The sequence below is a fragment of the Ursus arctos genome, unplaced genomic scaffold (genome assembly GCF_023065955.2).
Source record: "Ursus arctos isolate Adak ecotype North America unplaced genomic scaffold, UrsArc2.0 scaffold_7, whole genome shotgun sequence".
NCBI lineage: Eukaryota > Metazoa > Chordata > Mammalia > Carnivora > Ursidae > Ursus > Ursus arctos.
Window position 1 is genome coordinate 31506463 of NW_026623089.1, and position 15544 is coordinate 31522006.

General features: G+C 51.2%; 1 protein-coding gene across 2 annotated transcripts in view; it reads left to right on the forward strand.

Annotated features, from left to right (window-relative positions):
• PDLIM1 (PDZ and LIM domain 1) overlaps positions 1-12534 on the forward strand; it is a 44481-nt gene extending 31947 nt beyond the window's left edge. For both annotated transcript variants that reach the window (XM_026493723.4, XM_048218834.2), the window contains exons 5-7: positions 4755-4906; positions 11494-11611; positions 12031-12534. In XM_026493723.4, coding sequence (XP_026349508.1) covers positions 4755-4906; positions 11494-11611; positions 12031-12217 — 457 coding nt within the window. In that variant the 3' untranslated portion in view covers positions 12218-12534. The remainder of the gene's footprint in view (positions 1-4754; positions 4907-11493; positions 11612-12030) is intronic.
• Positions 12535-15544: the final 3010 nt, after the last annotated feature.

Consider the following 15544-nt stretch of genomic DNA (forward strand, 5'->3'; position numbering starts at 1 on the left):
GGCTATGTGATGTCCAGGGATTTTAGTTGTACTTAGTGGGTGCAATAGGGAAAAGTATGTCTACTTCGCCTTCTGGGAGAAAGTTTTTTTTTTTTTTAATTTTATTTATTTATTTGAGAGAGAGAGAGGGTATGAGCCGGCGGAGGGGCAGAGGGAGAAGCAGACTCCCTGATGAGCAGGGAACCCGACAGGAAGCTCGATCCCAGGACCCTGGGATCATGACCTGAGCCGAAGGCAGACGCTTAACCAACAGAGCCACCCAGGAGCCCCTGGGAGAAAGATTTTTATGAAGAGAGTATCTTCCCCCTGCCAGGATGCTTCTTATAATTCAAGTAATGCCCCTTGCTGTCCCAGACTCTGTCTCACACACAGTTTTAGGGAGGAGGCAGAGGTGACTCACTATGCGAGAACGTGTGCCGTGAAGGTTGTATCTGCAGTGGGAATGTTTTCTCGCGGCCTGCTTGTGCAGGTGGGTGTTATGTAGGGATCATCAAGTTGCTGCACAGGTGCTGGCTCAAGTTTAAAAAAATTTAAAGCTCCCCTTATGTCCCCACTCTGGCCACCTCATTATTTCGATGGTATGGACTTTCATCCCAGGGCTGCTGTGTTGAGCCATGTCCCAGATCCAGGGGTCTGCTGTTTTCCGTCCTTTTGGACCCTCTGACCTTCCCCCCAGCTGCTCCTTTGGCTGGAGCAGGCCCAGGGGTCACACAGGGTCAGCAGGCTCGTCCTCCAGAATCTTCCTCTGCAACTGGAAATTTCTTCTCATTCCAAGGACCACTGGCATCCTCGAACACCTGGCTCTCACTGGGGGACATGCCCTGGGGTCCGGGCCTAAAAGAGTGGGAGAAAATATGAAGCATTTAAGTAACATGTTAACAAAACATTAAACACTCAGCACCAAGTGTGACTTGGGGAGAAACAGGAACTAGGAACAGTGTAATGTCTGGTTAGCCCAAAGGAGTTGAGTTTTTTGTTTTTTGAAGGAGTTGAGTATGATTAAAAGCTTGTATTTTGTTATTAAATGGGAAAGACTGGGTTCAGAAGAACATGGTATAACTTTCACTGCCCCCTCCTACTTCTTTCTCTGGTGACTCAGCTATGTCCATTGTATTTTTGAAACCTTATCACTATAGAATTCTTTCTTCCATTGTTGTTACTATATATGAAAAATGAGAATGCTTTTTTTTTTTTTTTGCTCCATTTCTTATGCATGTTTTTGTCCTAGAATTACCTTTGTAACATATTCAGGATATTATTTTTGTTTTTGTTCTGTTTTTTTTTTTAAGAAGATATTGATTTTTTTTTTCTTAAATTACAGTATAGGTGAAGGGTCCTCTTCATTCCCATCACCTGTTTCTCCCATCTTCTCACCCCTCCACCCATCTCCCTTCTGGTAACCATCAGTTTGTTCTCTCTACAGTTAAGAGTTTTTGGTTTATCTTTTTTATTCTTTGTTTTGTTGATAATACTGTTTTTGAATTAGATGTATCAATCCTTGAAATAAGCAGTGGATATTAAATATGTTTTATAAATTGTCAAGTGGTAGAACAGTATAATCATTATTTGAAAATAGTTGATTGTTTTCCTTTTTTTTTTTTTTTTTTTTTTTTTTTAAAGATTTTATTTATTTATGTGACAGAGAGACAGCCAGCGAGAGAGGGAACACAGCAGGCGAGTGAGAGAGGAAGAAGCAGGCTCCCAGCCGAGGAGCCCGATGTGGGACTCGATCCCGGAACGCCGGGATCACGCCCTGAGCCGAAGGCAGACGCTTTAACGACTGCGCTACCCAGGCGCCCCTGTTTTCCTTTTTTTTAATCACAGAAAAGCTTTACAAGACTATGTGTTGGAAGAATATGTGATGACCTTGTGGTTTGAGCTTTGTCATTTTTAGTGTTCCCTTGGTGGCTTCCAGACATAACAACATACACCAAAGAAGGGGAAGAATTCTCCCAAGAACATTCCATGGTCTGTTCTTGATTTTAAAATAGTTCTAAGTGTAATAGGAAAAAGGATTTATCAAAATAATGTAATATATTTATATAGGGCAAGCTCAGAACGCAAGACTCACGGAGAGAGTCAGGCATACAACTCAGACAACTGAACAGGTGGGCCAAGAGGAAGACTATGGCCCTTGGTGAGGACCACTCCTCAAGGTGGCCCATCATGTGCGTGGGGGATGGGAGGCTCCCACAGGCCCCTGAGGGTGGGAGGGAGACAGACAAAGGCAGGGACCAGCCGGCCGCAGTGGACAGGGCTGGTGGCGGGCTTCCCTTCCCCCCACCGCAGCAGCACAGTGACCTGCTGATGAGTCTTTCTGCTTCTATTCTGACTTTCCCTGGCAGCAGCAAGGCATTTTCGCTCTTTGAACTTTCATCGACGCAGCTGACTCTGCTTCCAGCCGGGGACCTGAGTACCCCAAGTGCCCCGGGAGGCTGACTGGGAAAGAGAAAGAGGGGCACATGGGTGGCTGAGTGGGTTGAGTGTCCAACTCTTGATTTCGGCTGGGTCGTGATCTCAGGGTTGTGAGATCCAAGCCCCATGTGGGGCCCCTGTGCTGGACATGGAGCCTGCTTGGGATTCTCTCTCTCCTCCCTCTGCCGCTTCCATTGCTTGCGTGCTCATGCGCTCTCTCTCTCCAAATGGATAAAATCTTTAAAAAATATATAAAGAGAAAGAGAAGGAGAGGGAGAGGTAGGTAACCTGGGGAGAATTACCCCTATGATTACCCACATACCTGTTTTCTTTTCAAAAGGGAATGGGAACGAATGACACATGGGTGGGTGGGCGGGCAGTGATTGAGTCAATGTCATTGGCATTCTTCACCTGCACTTGTAAAAATGGCTTCAGCCCTACAGACAAAGTGGTTGGACTTGCTGAGAAAGACTGCTGGCGGCCACTGCCTGCCTCCTTAGATCTGGGAGGCGGCCCGGAGGGCTGGGGAGCCTAGAGCTCTGTTACCCACAGATGACGCCGCGCTTGCGCAGAATCCTGTCCATCTGCATGGGTACGTCGCACCGCCATCTGACGTCTGCTCTTTGGCCCCATCAGGCATACTGTCCCTCTTCCCTAGGGTGTGGCAGCTTCTGAAAAAGCAGCTGAGGCTGAGAAGCTGGGGGATCTGGGCCTAGGACGCTGGGCTGCTATTTCCCTGGCACACCCCTGGGAGGTCCTGCTGCCCTCTAGGGTCCCCTGTGACACCGTACAAGTAGGGAGAGGGTGTTGCACATTGATCTGTTTGGCAATTTCCCTTCACCCCCCTCATACCTGCTGAGCCTGGGCCCAGTGCCAGGCACTGATCTGGGGTTGGGAATGTGCTAGTGAATAAGACAGACCAAGACCCTGTCCTCCTGGGGCTCACTGTCTAGGGGGTGAGGGACAGTGAGGACAGAGACAGATGGACATAGAGTCCGTGGGATGAAGGTGAGACACAACGGGGGCAGGGGGAGTTTAGCAGGGACATCTGAGTGGAGATGGGAGGGGAGTGCGGCCCCCGTGGGGCGATCTGGAGCCCTCCGGGCACCAGGAGCAGTAAGCGCAGAGGCTCTGAGGCTGCCACGTTCTGGAAACAGAACAGAGGCTGGTGTGACGAGAGCTGAGCAATCAGGGGCTGGCAGGCCATCTGTTTAGAGAGGGAAGCAGAGCTGCATTCTTCAGGGCTTTTCTACTTTTTGTCATGAGTATTTACTCCAAAGAAGATGAAATTGATTGAACTAGTATTTTGTTATTAGAAGTGTAAATATTTGGTTCTAAGTCAGATGAGAACACTTGGGGCCACGTCACGACACAGTGTGATTCTCGTGTTTAATAGGTCACTGCGGCCTCCGTTTGGGAATAAGACTGTCCCGGGGCTGAGAATGACAGCACGGGGACAGGTGACCAAGGTGGTCCATTGTGCGGGTCAGCGGTGGCGGACTGGACACACGGTGGGGGTGGGGGTGCTGAGAAGGAGACTCAGGACAGACTTTGCAAACAGAGCTTACTGGAGTCTCCTCCTCTTACCCCTTCCCAGACCAGGCAGCAGAGGCTCCTGGCCTGGAAAAGCCTAGAAAACGGGCCCTGGGGGGAACGGGCCCCAGCTTGGCCTGTCCTGTCCTGGGGGACCGAGCTCAGTCCTCAGCCCCTCCCTTGCCTCCGACCGCACGTTCCCGTGTCCAGGGCCCTTGCGGTTTTCAGCCTCGCCACCGGCCCTGTGAGCTGGGCCAGGCAGAGACCGTCTGAGTTGTAGGTGAGGAGCCCCGAGCCCTTGGCCCCAAGTGCTGCGAGTTCACGGAGACACACTCGCTGATAGCACTCTGAAACGGTCTGATATGGTCAGGAAGAAAGAACGCTTTCTGCTCTGTGAGAAGCGTGCGTGCGGCCCATACTGAGGGGGCCCAGCCAAGCTTTTAGTGGTCAGGTTGTGGTTGACATTTCTCTTCTAAATTTTCGTTTGACGTAATGTTGTTTATGTAATTAAGAAAGCAGCACAGCATTCCCATCCCATGGGATTATGCCAAAAAGTAATCCCGTTACTGAAAGTCTGTGGGAAGATAGCCTCTCACTGCTCTGAAGCAGTAGCCAGTGCGGACAGCAGACAGCTCATCGTCCTGGCAGGACGGCTGTGGCTGCGTTCAGAGTGGGCTCTGTCCAGTGGCATCATTTCCAGCCACACTCTGATTCAGGGGTGTCTTCACTTGGAAGGGGGTGCCTGGTGAATTTTTTTTTTTCTAACTTCTGACATGTCCTCATGAATTTCCAAACATTCTTTACAGCTTAGACCATTCTCAGCCTCCAAGCGGACTCGTCATTGACAAAGAATCTGAAGTTTACAAGATGCTTCAAGAGAAACAGGAGTTAAATGAGCCCCCGAAGCAATCCACTTCATTCCTGGTTTTGCAGGAAATTCTAGAGTCTGAGGAGAAAGGTAATCTACCCTGCGTGCACGCGTGCGGTCAGAGGCTCTCGGGCAAGGCCAGGGTCAGGGTCAGTCGTGGCTGAAACAAAGGCGAGTACAGTCCTGAGTGGGTGGAAGCACTGAAAAGCATGGCTTTTAAACTGCTAGAAACTCAGAGGGAGAGAGAATGAAAGAGCTCCCAGCCACACCTGGCCAGCTGTTTCCTGTCATATGAGCTTTAGGCTGATGTCAGGGTGACATTGACTGTTGCGGGATTCTCTTCATCTGTCCCTTGGCCATTTGTTTGGTTTGAGCCCACATCCCATGCTTCCGTGGTGGCTGACGTGTGTGACTGGGTGAAGGCCATGGGCCGCGACAAGCAGAAGGAAAGGAATCAGCAACAGAGAGAAGCTGGGTGCGGGGCGGTATGTTTGTTCTTGCTCTCTGGTAGATGGACTCCTGAGAGCCAGAGAACCCCCAGTTTGGCCACATTTTCCCTGTGTGACCTTTCCGGGCCTGTTTTCTCCTCGGTCAGTTGGGGGCCAGAATCCTCTCCTCTAAGCTTGGTGTGAGGATCCAGTGTCTTCCTGTACGGCACAAACGCCCCCACCGTGACCGGCACACAGGACGTGCTTCACGCCTGTGGTTTTGTTTGCAAACCTTATCCAGAGGCTCCGGGCCAGCCTCAGCTCACCCAGGGTGTGAGCTCTGGTGCCTGAGACACCCGGGGACCACCATGTGGCTCGGCATCGCGGACAGCCCCCCCCCCCCCACTTGGCTCTGTGGCCTTCCCCGAGGCGCAGGTGTTTCACGGGAGACCTGCTTTCCCTCGTTCTCTCTTCCTTTCCCCAAAGTGCGCTCCTGTGAAGAGACAGCTGGTGATGCAGACAGTGAAACCTGCTTCACCCGCCCCGAGGGAGGGAGCAACTTGCTTGCTCGGGGCCTCCAGTGAGGGCCACTCTGCAAGAGTACCTCCCACTCCCAGCCCCCCAGCTCCAGGTTTGGCTTCCTGGGAGTTCCTGAGCTGAGAATTCCCTACTGACAGAACCCAGACCCCAGGCTACTTAGAGAAATCATCAGTTTACGAGAGCGGGAAGTTACGGGAAGTTCTCCTTTTATGCTAAAAGGATATTGTTCTACCAGCAATTAACCCCTTTGCTTGTTGTACCTGTGCATTTTGGAAGGAATAAGTCATATTCTGTATGAAGTTTCAGTATTAGGGCCAACTGACAAGTGACTTGGGGATCAACCCTGGAGGATGACCGTTTTATCAAAACATGTGAGAGACCACAACTTACTCTACTCTGAGTAAGTGGGTGCAAAACCCTTCAATTAAGAGAGGAAAAGTCAGTCCGTTCCAGCCCAAACTAGGACATAGATTCTGCAGGTCTCATCTAGTCAAATTGCCCTCGTGTCACAGAGAAGGACCTAAAGCCCAGGGCCACCAAGCTGCCCTGAGGTAGCAGTTCCGTGCTCATCAAGATCTGAACTCCTTCCATCTTGTGCTCCATCTACCAAGCCCGTGGCTTCCATTCTCAAGGTTACCTCATGGCCCTATTTGGCAGCTGGTGCTCCAGCCATCATGACCACATCCAGGCACCAGGAAGGAAGAAGGGCTGAGTGGGACTCCTCCTTTCAGACAAGCCAGCTTTTTCTTTCCCAGAAGTCCCGCACTAGCATTCCATTTAATTTGACCAGGATTTAGTCACATGGCCACATCTAGTTGAGGGAGAGTCTGAGAATTATAGTTCTTTCCTCCCCGGGATGGATATCATCTTGCCCCCCAAAAAATAAAAATTTTGCTAAAAAGAAGGAAGATAATGGATCTTATAGTCTCTCCCATATCTCTTAATATGTAGTTGCAGTAAATTTTCACGGAATGAAACAGAAGTTCTGGTCCATACATCTGCCGCTTGCAGAAAGCTCTTGGGGGAAGGAACTCAAATGTCTGTTTTTATTCGAGATGAAATGGGCAAAATTCAAGGAAGTGTTTGGTACATAGTGAAGCACTCAGTGAGGGCTACTGTCATTCGAGAAGTCCTCGGGTTTGTAAAGCAGCACTGCCCTCACAGCACTGGCATCCAGGATCTGCCTGTGACCCACCCGGAGACCGCAAGCGGGTTACCCATCTCTCTGAGCCCTAGCTTCTGCACAGGTCCAGCGAGGCTAATAATGGCTACTTCACAGATGTTGTGTTGTTGTTGTTGTTTTTAAGATTTTATTTATTTATTTGAGAGTGAGTGAGAGAGAACGAGCAGGGGGGAGGGGCAGAAGGCGAGGGAGAAGCAGACTCACCCCTAAGCAAGGAGCCTGATGCAGGACTCGATCCCAGGACCCTGAGATTATGACCTGAGTTAAAGACAGATGCTTAACCGCTTAACCAGCTGGGCCACCCAGGTGCCCTTCACAGATGGTTTAAAGCATTAAGACAGATGGTGCACGTAAAGTGCCAGGCCCAGTGTCGGTGAGGCCCCACATGGGAGGCTTGGCTGCCGCAGGGTTTGGTGATTAACCTCCAGAAGATTCAATGTGGGTCTTCTTTTGGATGAAATTCAACCTCTGGACTGAAAGAAAAGGTCCTAGGTTTCTCAAACTTCATCTTGCTCTGGGTCAAATTCCAGATTTGCAGGGAACAAGGCGGCTTTATTCTGTATTTTCAAGTTGTGGTGAACTACAGCTAGCATAAGATCTACTGTCTTAACCATATTTAAGTGCACAGTTTGGTGGCATTAGCTACACCCACCCGCAGACCTCCATCTTGCAGAACTGAAGCTCGGTACCCGATCATCACTCGCTCCTCGTAGCCCCCTCCCCCAGCCCGTGGAAACCACCATTCCACTTTCTGTTTCCACGAATGTGACTGCGTCCAGCACTTCCTGTGAGGGGAATCATACAGCATTTGTCTTTTGTGACTGGCTTGTGTCACTTCGCATAATGTCCTGAAGGTTCATCCATATTGTAGCAGGTGTCAGCATTTCCTTCCTTCTAAGACCGAATATTCTACAGTGTGTCTATAGCACGTCTTGCTTATCACCCATCTGGCCATTTAAGGGGAATTTTAATGAGAGGAGACTTGGAAGGAGGCATCGGGGCGAAAACACAGTGGGCGCCTGGGGCTCTGAGATGAGAAAGATGGAGACTTGCTCAGGAAGTCCCGGTGTCCAGGGTCGTGGGAAGATCCTCACATGGTCTGGAGTCAGATCCTGGAGAACCACCAGGTGCTTAAGGACCACGAATTTGGTTCTTTGGTAATGTGGAGCCATGGAAGGTTATTGAGCAGCAAAGTGGGTAGAAAAAAAGCTGTGCTTTACTGAACCCATTGTCAGTTTTTCCCAGAAAGCATTGACATGCAAGTTTCACTGGAAAAAGAGAAATCTGGAAATTTTTAGAGCTTCCCAGAGTCCAGAGGGAGCTAATAGTTTTACTGTAAGCTTGCTGAGAAGGGCAAAATGACATTTCTTTGAGTTTGCGGTGTTGGCTTAAGTGAGAGAAGAAAATGGGGCCAGCAGGTGGCGCTGCAGGACTGAACACACCGCCAACTTCGCCCTGCACCCAGCTGCCTCTTGCCATGCTGTGCCCAGTTTCTCTCTCTCTCTCTCTTTCTCTCTTTTTAGAAAATCATGTCTACACTCAACCTGGGGCTTGAACTCATGACTTTGAGATCAAGAGTCTCATGCTGTACTGACTGAGCCAACTAGGTGACCCCTGCCCCAGGTCCAGGTTCATCCAGTTACTTCTCTTTATTTGGAGAAGGGACGTGGATTCTCCTACCAAGTGGGGCTCTCATATTCCTCCTTCCTTCTCTCCTGCCCTCCTGCAAATGCAGCCCGATCCTGGTAAATTTTCTGCTGGTCAAATGAGTCATGTGAAAAACAGCCCATCACCTGAGATCACAACCTCACCCAGCTGGTTCCCTGGGCAGTCGGTTACCCTTGCAAGCCATCTGCGTATGCAGAGATGCCACAGTCACCGCAATTCCTTCTTTCTCGGGGCGGGGCCCAGGTGGCTCTAGCAGCAGGAGCCTGCACGTGAGGAGGGAGCCAGTTTGGGATGTGTAGAGGCATGAAGCTGGCCACCCGGGCCCTTCTGAGATCCCTGTAGGGAGCCAGGATTAGGGTGACGGGGGGGCATTCGTCTTAGGTACAGAATTTAAGAGGGCACCAAAAAAACTCAACAATCCAACAATCCAGACAAAAATGATACTTCCATGCAGTGTTTTTTTTTAAATCACAATTAATGAAAAAAAAAAAGTAACAACAGAAGTTGAGACTGGGTTCAAGGAAGGGAGGAACGTTTGGGAAGGCAAAAAGGGATGTGGACTTGGGATGACCAAAGCGCCAAAGGCAGCTAACCGGGCGGCACCAAGCCTTCCCCCGCGCCTAATAGTAGAGCTTATGGTTGAAAAGAGTGGAAACCCTGGGGCTTCCTAACATCTGTCCCTCTCATGTGTCACCAGATGGACGTCTGTGTCGATCAGTTCCCAGTGCAGGAGGCTCCCTGCCCTGATGGGGGAGCCCTGAGAGACCACGCCATCCACACCCCATGATAGGGCCTTTAAAACAGGCTGCTTTTAAATATTCCCTCTTGCTATTCTCCATAAGGCACCCCGATCTCCCAGGCTGGCTGGCCCCTGGCGTTGGCCCGCAGTGGGCCGCAGAATGCCCTTCTTGTTCGTGTTCCGTGAGGGCTGCTGGTCGGGCTGTGGGTCAGCCCAGTGTGGCGGGGCTGGGCCTGGCTCCGTGAGTCTTCCTGTGCCAGGAGCCCAGCACAGGGAGGCGTCACTCTCGGGGCCTTGCTGCTAAGGCAGAGGTCGGAAGCTCCACGGGGACAGGACCAAACCACACAGGTGCACTTCCTGCTTCTGCCAGAACAGGGCTCCCATCCGCTCCCATTCCATTGGCCAAAACAAGTCATGGGGCCAAACGTAGACTCTGTGGCGTGGGGCGTGTACTCCACCGAGAGCTTGGTGCTGTAGACATTTGAGGCCAGGTAATTCCTCGTGGTGGGGCTGTTCTGTGCATTTTAGGACACTTAGCATCCGTGGCCTCTACCCTGTGGAGGCCAGAAGCACTGCTCTCCAGTTGTGACAACCCAAACTCTTCGCCCGGGGACAAAATCATCCCCAGTAGGGAATCATTGACCTACTGGGATGCCTGGCAGGGTCGGGAGGGGACACATAATTGTGGACAAAATACATAGTCCACCATCCTAGCCAATTATAAATGCCCCTTACTTGGATTCATCTCAAGTTTTGGTTCGGAAGCACCAGTCAACATAGGGGGACTCCTTTTCTAAAAGGACAAGGGAACCAGGGCCCTCATTTGTCAGCCCCAGGATTGCCCAGCCTGGCTGTGGTTACAAGATGACTCTCCTCACCCCTTCACCTTACACAGGAAACCATTTTCTTGCTCTTGTCCAGTGGTTCTCAAAGTGTGGTTCTGGGACCAGAAGCCTCAGCAGCACCTGAGAACTTACTAGAAATGCAACTTCATGGGCCCTACTCCAGGCCTCCTGAAGTAGAAAGGCTGGTGGTGAGGCCCAGCGAGCTGCATTGGAGTCAGCCCTCTACGTCGTTCTGCGCACAGGAATATTTGAGAACAGCTGCTTTGGTCTGAAGAAGTGGGTTTTAACCGGGGAAATAGAGTAGCATCTCCTGGGGCCCCTGCCTCTAGAGATGCTCCTTTAGCAGCTCTGGGGAAGAGCCTGGTCTGTGAATTTTAGGAAGTCTCTGCTGGTGCCTGGCCCGCTCACCGACGCCTGTTCAGAACCACGGTGTAGAGGCTTCTCTGGCTTCTTGGCCACAGCATGTTGGACCGAGGTAGGGACCATCAGGCCTTGGTCACGGCATTTCACCGTTCGCTTCTGTGCGTTTACAGGGCCTCTGGTGTATGCTCAGCCCCATGCTCGGCTCTGTGGAATGTCTCAAAGTACGTAAGACAGGGTCCTGGTGCTCCGGGAATCTGCAGTCCCGTCACAGCTGACGAGATGCTAACCAGCCGAATAGACGCAGTGACAGTCATTGTAATAGCGTGCCGTCGTTAAGCGCTCCCAGGGCACGGTGCTCTGAAGGCGCGCCGGGCCGCGCCCCCGTCCACCCGGCAGCCCCCGCGTTCCGGCGCCGACGTGCGGACCGCAGGAAGGTCGCCCGCTCTGCCCCGTAGCCGGCGGCCGTTACCTGGCTGCCTGCAGATGCGCTACTGTCAGGATTTTGTATTTCTTGTGGTGTGCGTTTCTTTCAGCATCTGAATACACTGTCTTTCGGTGATCGGGTAACGTCTTTATTTAGTCCACCTGTAGAAGTCATTGTGAGGTTCCCATAACGTAGGTGCGCGCATCTAATCAGAACGAAATGAGGGCTGACTTGGTGCCGACTGTGTGGGACGGCTTTGTGTGTACTTTTTAATCCTTCCGTACCATGGTGAAGGGGAAAATGATCTCCTGTTTTATGGAAAAGGAAACTGAGGACCAGAGAGGTTAAGTAACTTTTCCAGGGTCACACAGCACTGTCAGGTCTGTTTGATTCCGGGAACTTGCTGGAACATATAAGTGACGCTGAAAAAGCTAACTGGAACTTCGGCAGCCCTTCCTGACCAACCCAAGTGTTTTCCTCATTATAGGGGATCCCAACAAGCCCTCAGGTTTCAGAAGTGTCAAGGCTCCGGTCACCAAAGTGGCTGCATCTATTGGCAACGCCCAGAAGTTGCCCATGTGTGACAAATGTGGCACCGGCATTGTGTGAGTATCTGCCTCGCCCCGGCGTCTGAGGCCCCGCAGGTGGGGTAAACCATGCAGCTGTGGAAAGTGCCAGATGTTGCCCATTTTGGGTGTGATGGGGAAGAATTCCTGCCTGGGAAATGGAGCAGAGAGGCCAAGTAGGCCTTTATGTCCAGAGGCAGGTGTGAAGGTTCTCCTTAGCCACGGAACCCTGAGGGTGTGACTCATGTCAAACCAGAGAAAGGGCTGCTCTGTTGAAGAGGGAGGGCTTCACGAGTAACGTCTGTGGAGCCCAGGAACGAGCAGCTGCTTTATGACTGGAGGCCAGTTCTGAGGCCCTGGTCTGCCCTTTGATGGGCCCCATGGAAGGACCCCCCGGCCCTGGTGCCTCCTTCGGGTGCTTGTCACTAACGGAGCCCTTTCCTGCCCCCCTCCTGCAGCGGTGTGTTCGTGAAGTTGCGGGACCGCCACCGTCACCCTGAGTGTTACGTGTGCACTGACTGTGGCACCAACCTGAAACAGAAGGGCCACTTCTTTGTGGAGGATCAAATCTACTGTGAAAAGCACGCCCGGGAGCGGGTCACACCCCCTGAGGGCTACGACGTGGTCACTGTGTTCCCCAAGTGACCCAGCAGATCTCCTTCTCTCCATGCTCTGGCCCTCTCCTCTCCTGAAAGTTCTGGCTGACTTTGGTTTTATCCTTGCTCATTAAACACCACGTCTCCCTGCCTCTGCTAACTGACTCACTGGCTGTGTGGCACCTGCTTTTACATTTAACAGAGGATTGTTTTGTTCCGCGTCCCCTTGCCAGCATCCCTGGGTCTTCTCTTTGCCTCAGTTCATCTCTGCTGCCAGTGGACATCAGCCACATTTGAACCAAACCAAATTGAATATGTCTGACGTTGATTTCGTTTTTACTCAATAAATTTATAGACTCCAAGGCAGTGTGGTGTCTGTCTGTCATTTCCCCATGCGTCCTCTTTCCCATCTCAAGCCAGATGAGATTTCTGAGGCCTCTGCTCTTGTCTTGGGTTCCCCACTTCTCTGAGATTTGCAGGCCTTCTCCTCCAGGTGTGAGAAGATTGACATCTGAATGAGCCGTGTTCTCACCTTTCTTTGAAGCTTGCTCCAAATTCTCTTTCTCTGATGCTAATACAAGATCACCCTCGTTATGTTGTAACGAAATGATGTCTTCTTTTCTCTCTGGCTGTTCTGGGATTTATCTGAGGACATGAATGCTTCCCAAATAAGAGATGGAGAGCGTTACCGGTTGGCCTTCGAATATTCCCTGATGAGTCCCTCTCCAGGCTGCTTGCTGCCACTACAGCTCGGCTGCTTTGTAAAGGGAGGCAGACTCAGGATGGGTATCACCTAGGTGCTAAACGTAGACACCTCTTGGTAGTCCCTTGTGGAATTTTAACAGCAAACAGACAAGTTCAGCAGCCACAGCCTGAGAAGGACATGGGACCAGTGGTTAGGAACCTATAGGGATGTGGCTCTGGGTCATACATCAGAGAAGCCTCAGATACACAGAGGCACTGGGTGAGGGTGAAGGGAATCCAGAATGTGTGGTAGAGACTGGATGGAGATAATAAGCCTGAATTACCAGCTTCAGGCGCAGGGGCTGTTGTTTATCCCAGTGACCTTCCTCTCTTCAGCTTCCCACAGGAAAAGCTGGCCCACCAGATCTGGGCCGGGCTGCCTTCAGAAGTCGCACGAAGACTCCCCCAGTGTTGACACCTGCTGCGTCACTCAGATACCCCTTCAGAACCCAAGGACTCGGCCCCTGAGTTGCCAGGAGAGTTGCCAGTTGGAGGGCGCCATCCATCAACCCTCTTCCAGAGTGTCTCAGCCGAAGAGAGCTGCCGCACGGCCCCTTTCCCAGGTGGTCTGGTGCCTGGGGAGGCAGGCATATCCGGACCTGGCGCCCTGCCCCAGCCCTGGACAGCTTTGTGTAGGGGTCAGCTGAGGCCTCCATTAAAGCTGTATTGCTCATAGTCAACGTCTCCCCCTGCCCAATTCTGCTTCCCTCCCTCCCTCATCCGCCCCAGGTCATGGTCCCAAGGGCACCCCTCCTAAACTTTCCTCTCACTACCCCCAGGTCACAGTTTGCTTCCTGGGAAAACCAATTTGTGACAACCATGACAGAAACTTTGGATTTTTTTTTTTCTGAGATGGGATTTATTTGGAGGGTTTTTTCACAGGGACATACCTTAAACTGACTTACCCAAATGACTGATTTTTATTCCATGTCAAAAACTCACCATCGTGGGCAAGAGTGGACACAGACCAGATAGGACTACTGCCCTGGTCCAGGTAAGAATTGGAAAGCCTGGCACAGGGTGGTGGAGGTGGGAGTGGGGAGATGTCACTGGATTTGAGATAGATTTTTAATGTAGAGCAGACTGACTTGGGCTGCCCTCCTTCTGTCTCCTTCCTTGACCAGACAACAAAGAGCTTCTCCCCCAATAATGGGCCCCCAGAGCAGGAGAGCTGTCAACTCTGCCAGCCCCACTGTTCTAAGCCGGAAGTTCAGAATGGCAGGAGAAAGTGTGGCAGGTGTGGTCTGGTATCCCCAGTCCCTTGGGCATGAGTTGAAGGTTAGCTCCCTCACCTGTCCCCCTCACCCACCTCCAAGAGACCTGCTCTCAAGGAAAGAGCATCTAGAAAGTACATCCGGTGTGATGGTCCCTTACACTGATGGCACTTTATAGATTACAAAATGCATTTACGTTTGTCGTATTGCTCTGGGAGCGTCACGAACCCTACTAACAGGCGATTTCATAGGTGGGGAACCAGGGACTTGTTGCGAATGAGAATTAGAATGTATAGGGTCATGAACGAGCATGTGCTGCAATTCATAGGGAACACTGTGGTTTCTGCTCTGGACGAATGCCTGTGGCCAAGGACTGAGAGCATGAGGGGATTTGTTGGCAGTGGTTAGGTTGTAGCTGACTGCCCTCCTCCCTCTAAATATTCTCTTGACGTCATGTCATTGAACCAATTTGAATTAAAGTGTTTCTATCCAATGGGATTAAGCCAACAAGGAATCTAATGGCTGAAACTATTTGGTAGAAGACACTGCATTGAAGCAACAGCCAGTTTGGGTGATAAATAGGCCTCAAAACCTCAGCAAAACCATCTGTCAGATTAAGAGAGGGTTTCCTCCATTGTGATGACATGTGTATATCCTGAGATTTGTGTTTAATGTTCTCTGAAGGGAGGTGCTTGGTGAATTGTTTCTAACTTCCGATGTATTGTGCACTTCCATACACTCTTCACAGATTAAAGCATTACCCTCTTGGCAACCTTGGCATAGGCCAAGAATCCGAGGTTTATGAGATGCTACAGGAGAAACAAGAGTTTTTAAAAAAGTAGTCCACCTCGTTCCAGCTTCTACAGGAAATCCTGGAGTCTGAGCAAAAAGGCAACCAGTCTGCGTGGGGGCAGAGGCTGCTGTTCAAGGCCTGGCGTGTGGGTCGCTCATTGCTGAAACACAGGTGAGCAGAGCCTAGCAGTGGGAGGAAAGAGTGCAGTGTGGGCCATTAAACACGGATAAATGAAACATTCTATGCCTTCTTGCCTCGGTCTGTGTTACAGAAGCTGCAGATCCGGCTGTTTCCTGTCACGTGTGTACCACACAGCTGAGGGCTGGGTAAATTATCTTGTGGTGGGACTTGGTTGTTTTGTCCCTCAGGCCCCCCTTGATCTGACTTGAGCCCACCCATCCCCTTCCTGCTGTGATTGGTGGGTGCAGGTAGGCAAAGGCCATGGGCAGTAGAGACTGAAGCACGACGAGCCACCGGCAGAATGAATCTGGGCTGTGGGCGTCATCTCGCGGCTGAGCAGATGCCATGTTACTTTTGTGCTCGTGTGTTGGGCACGTTGGAGTCCTGTTTTTACTGCTCTCCACTCTTCTCCCCACCATACCTGTCTGCCATGGGAGCGTCCTCC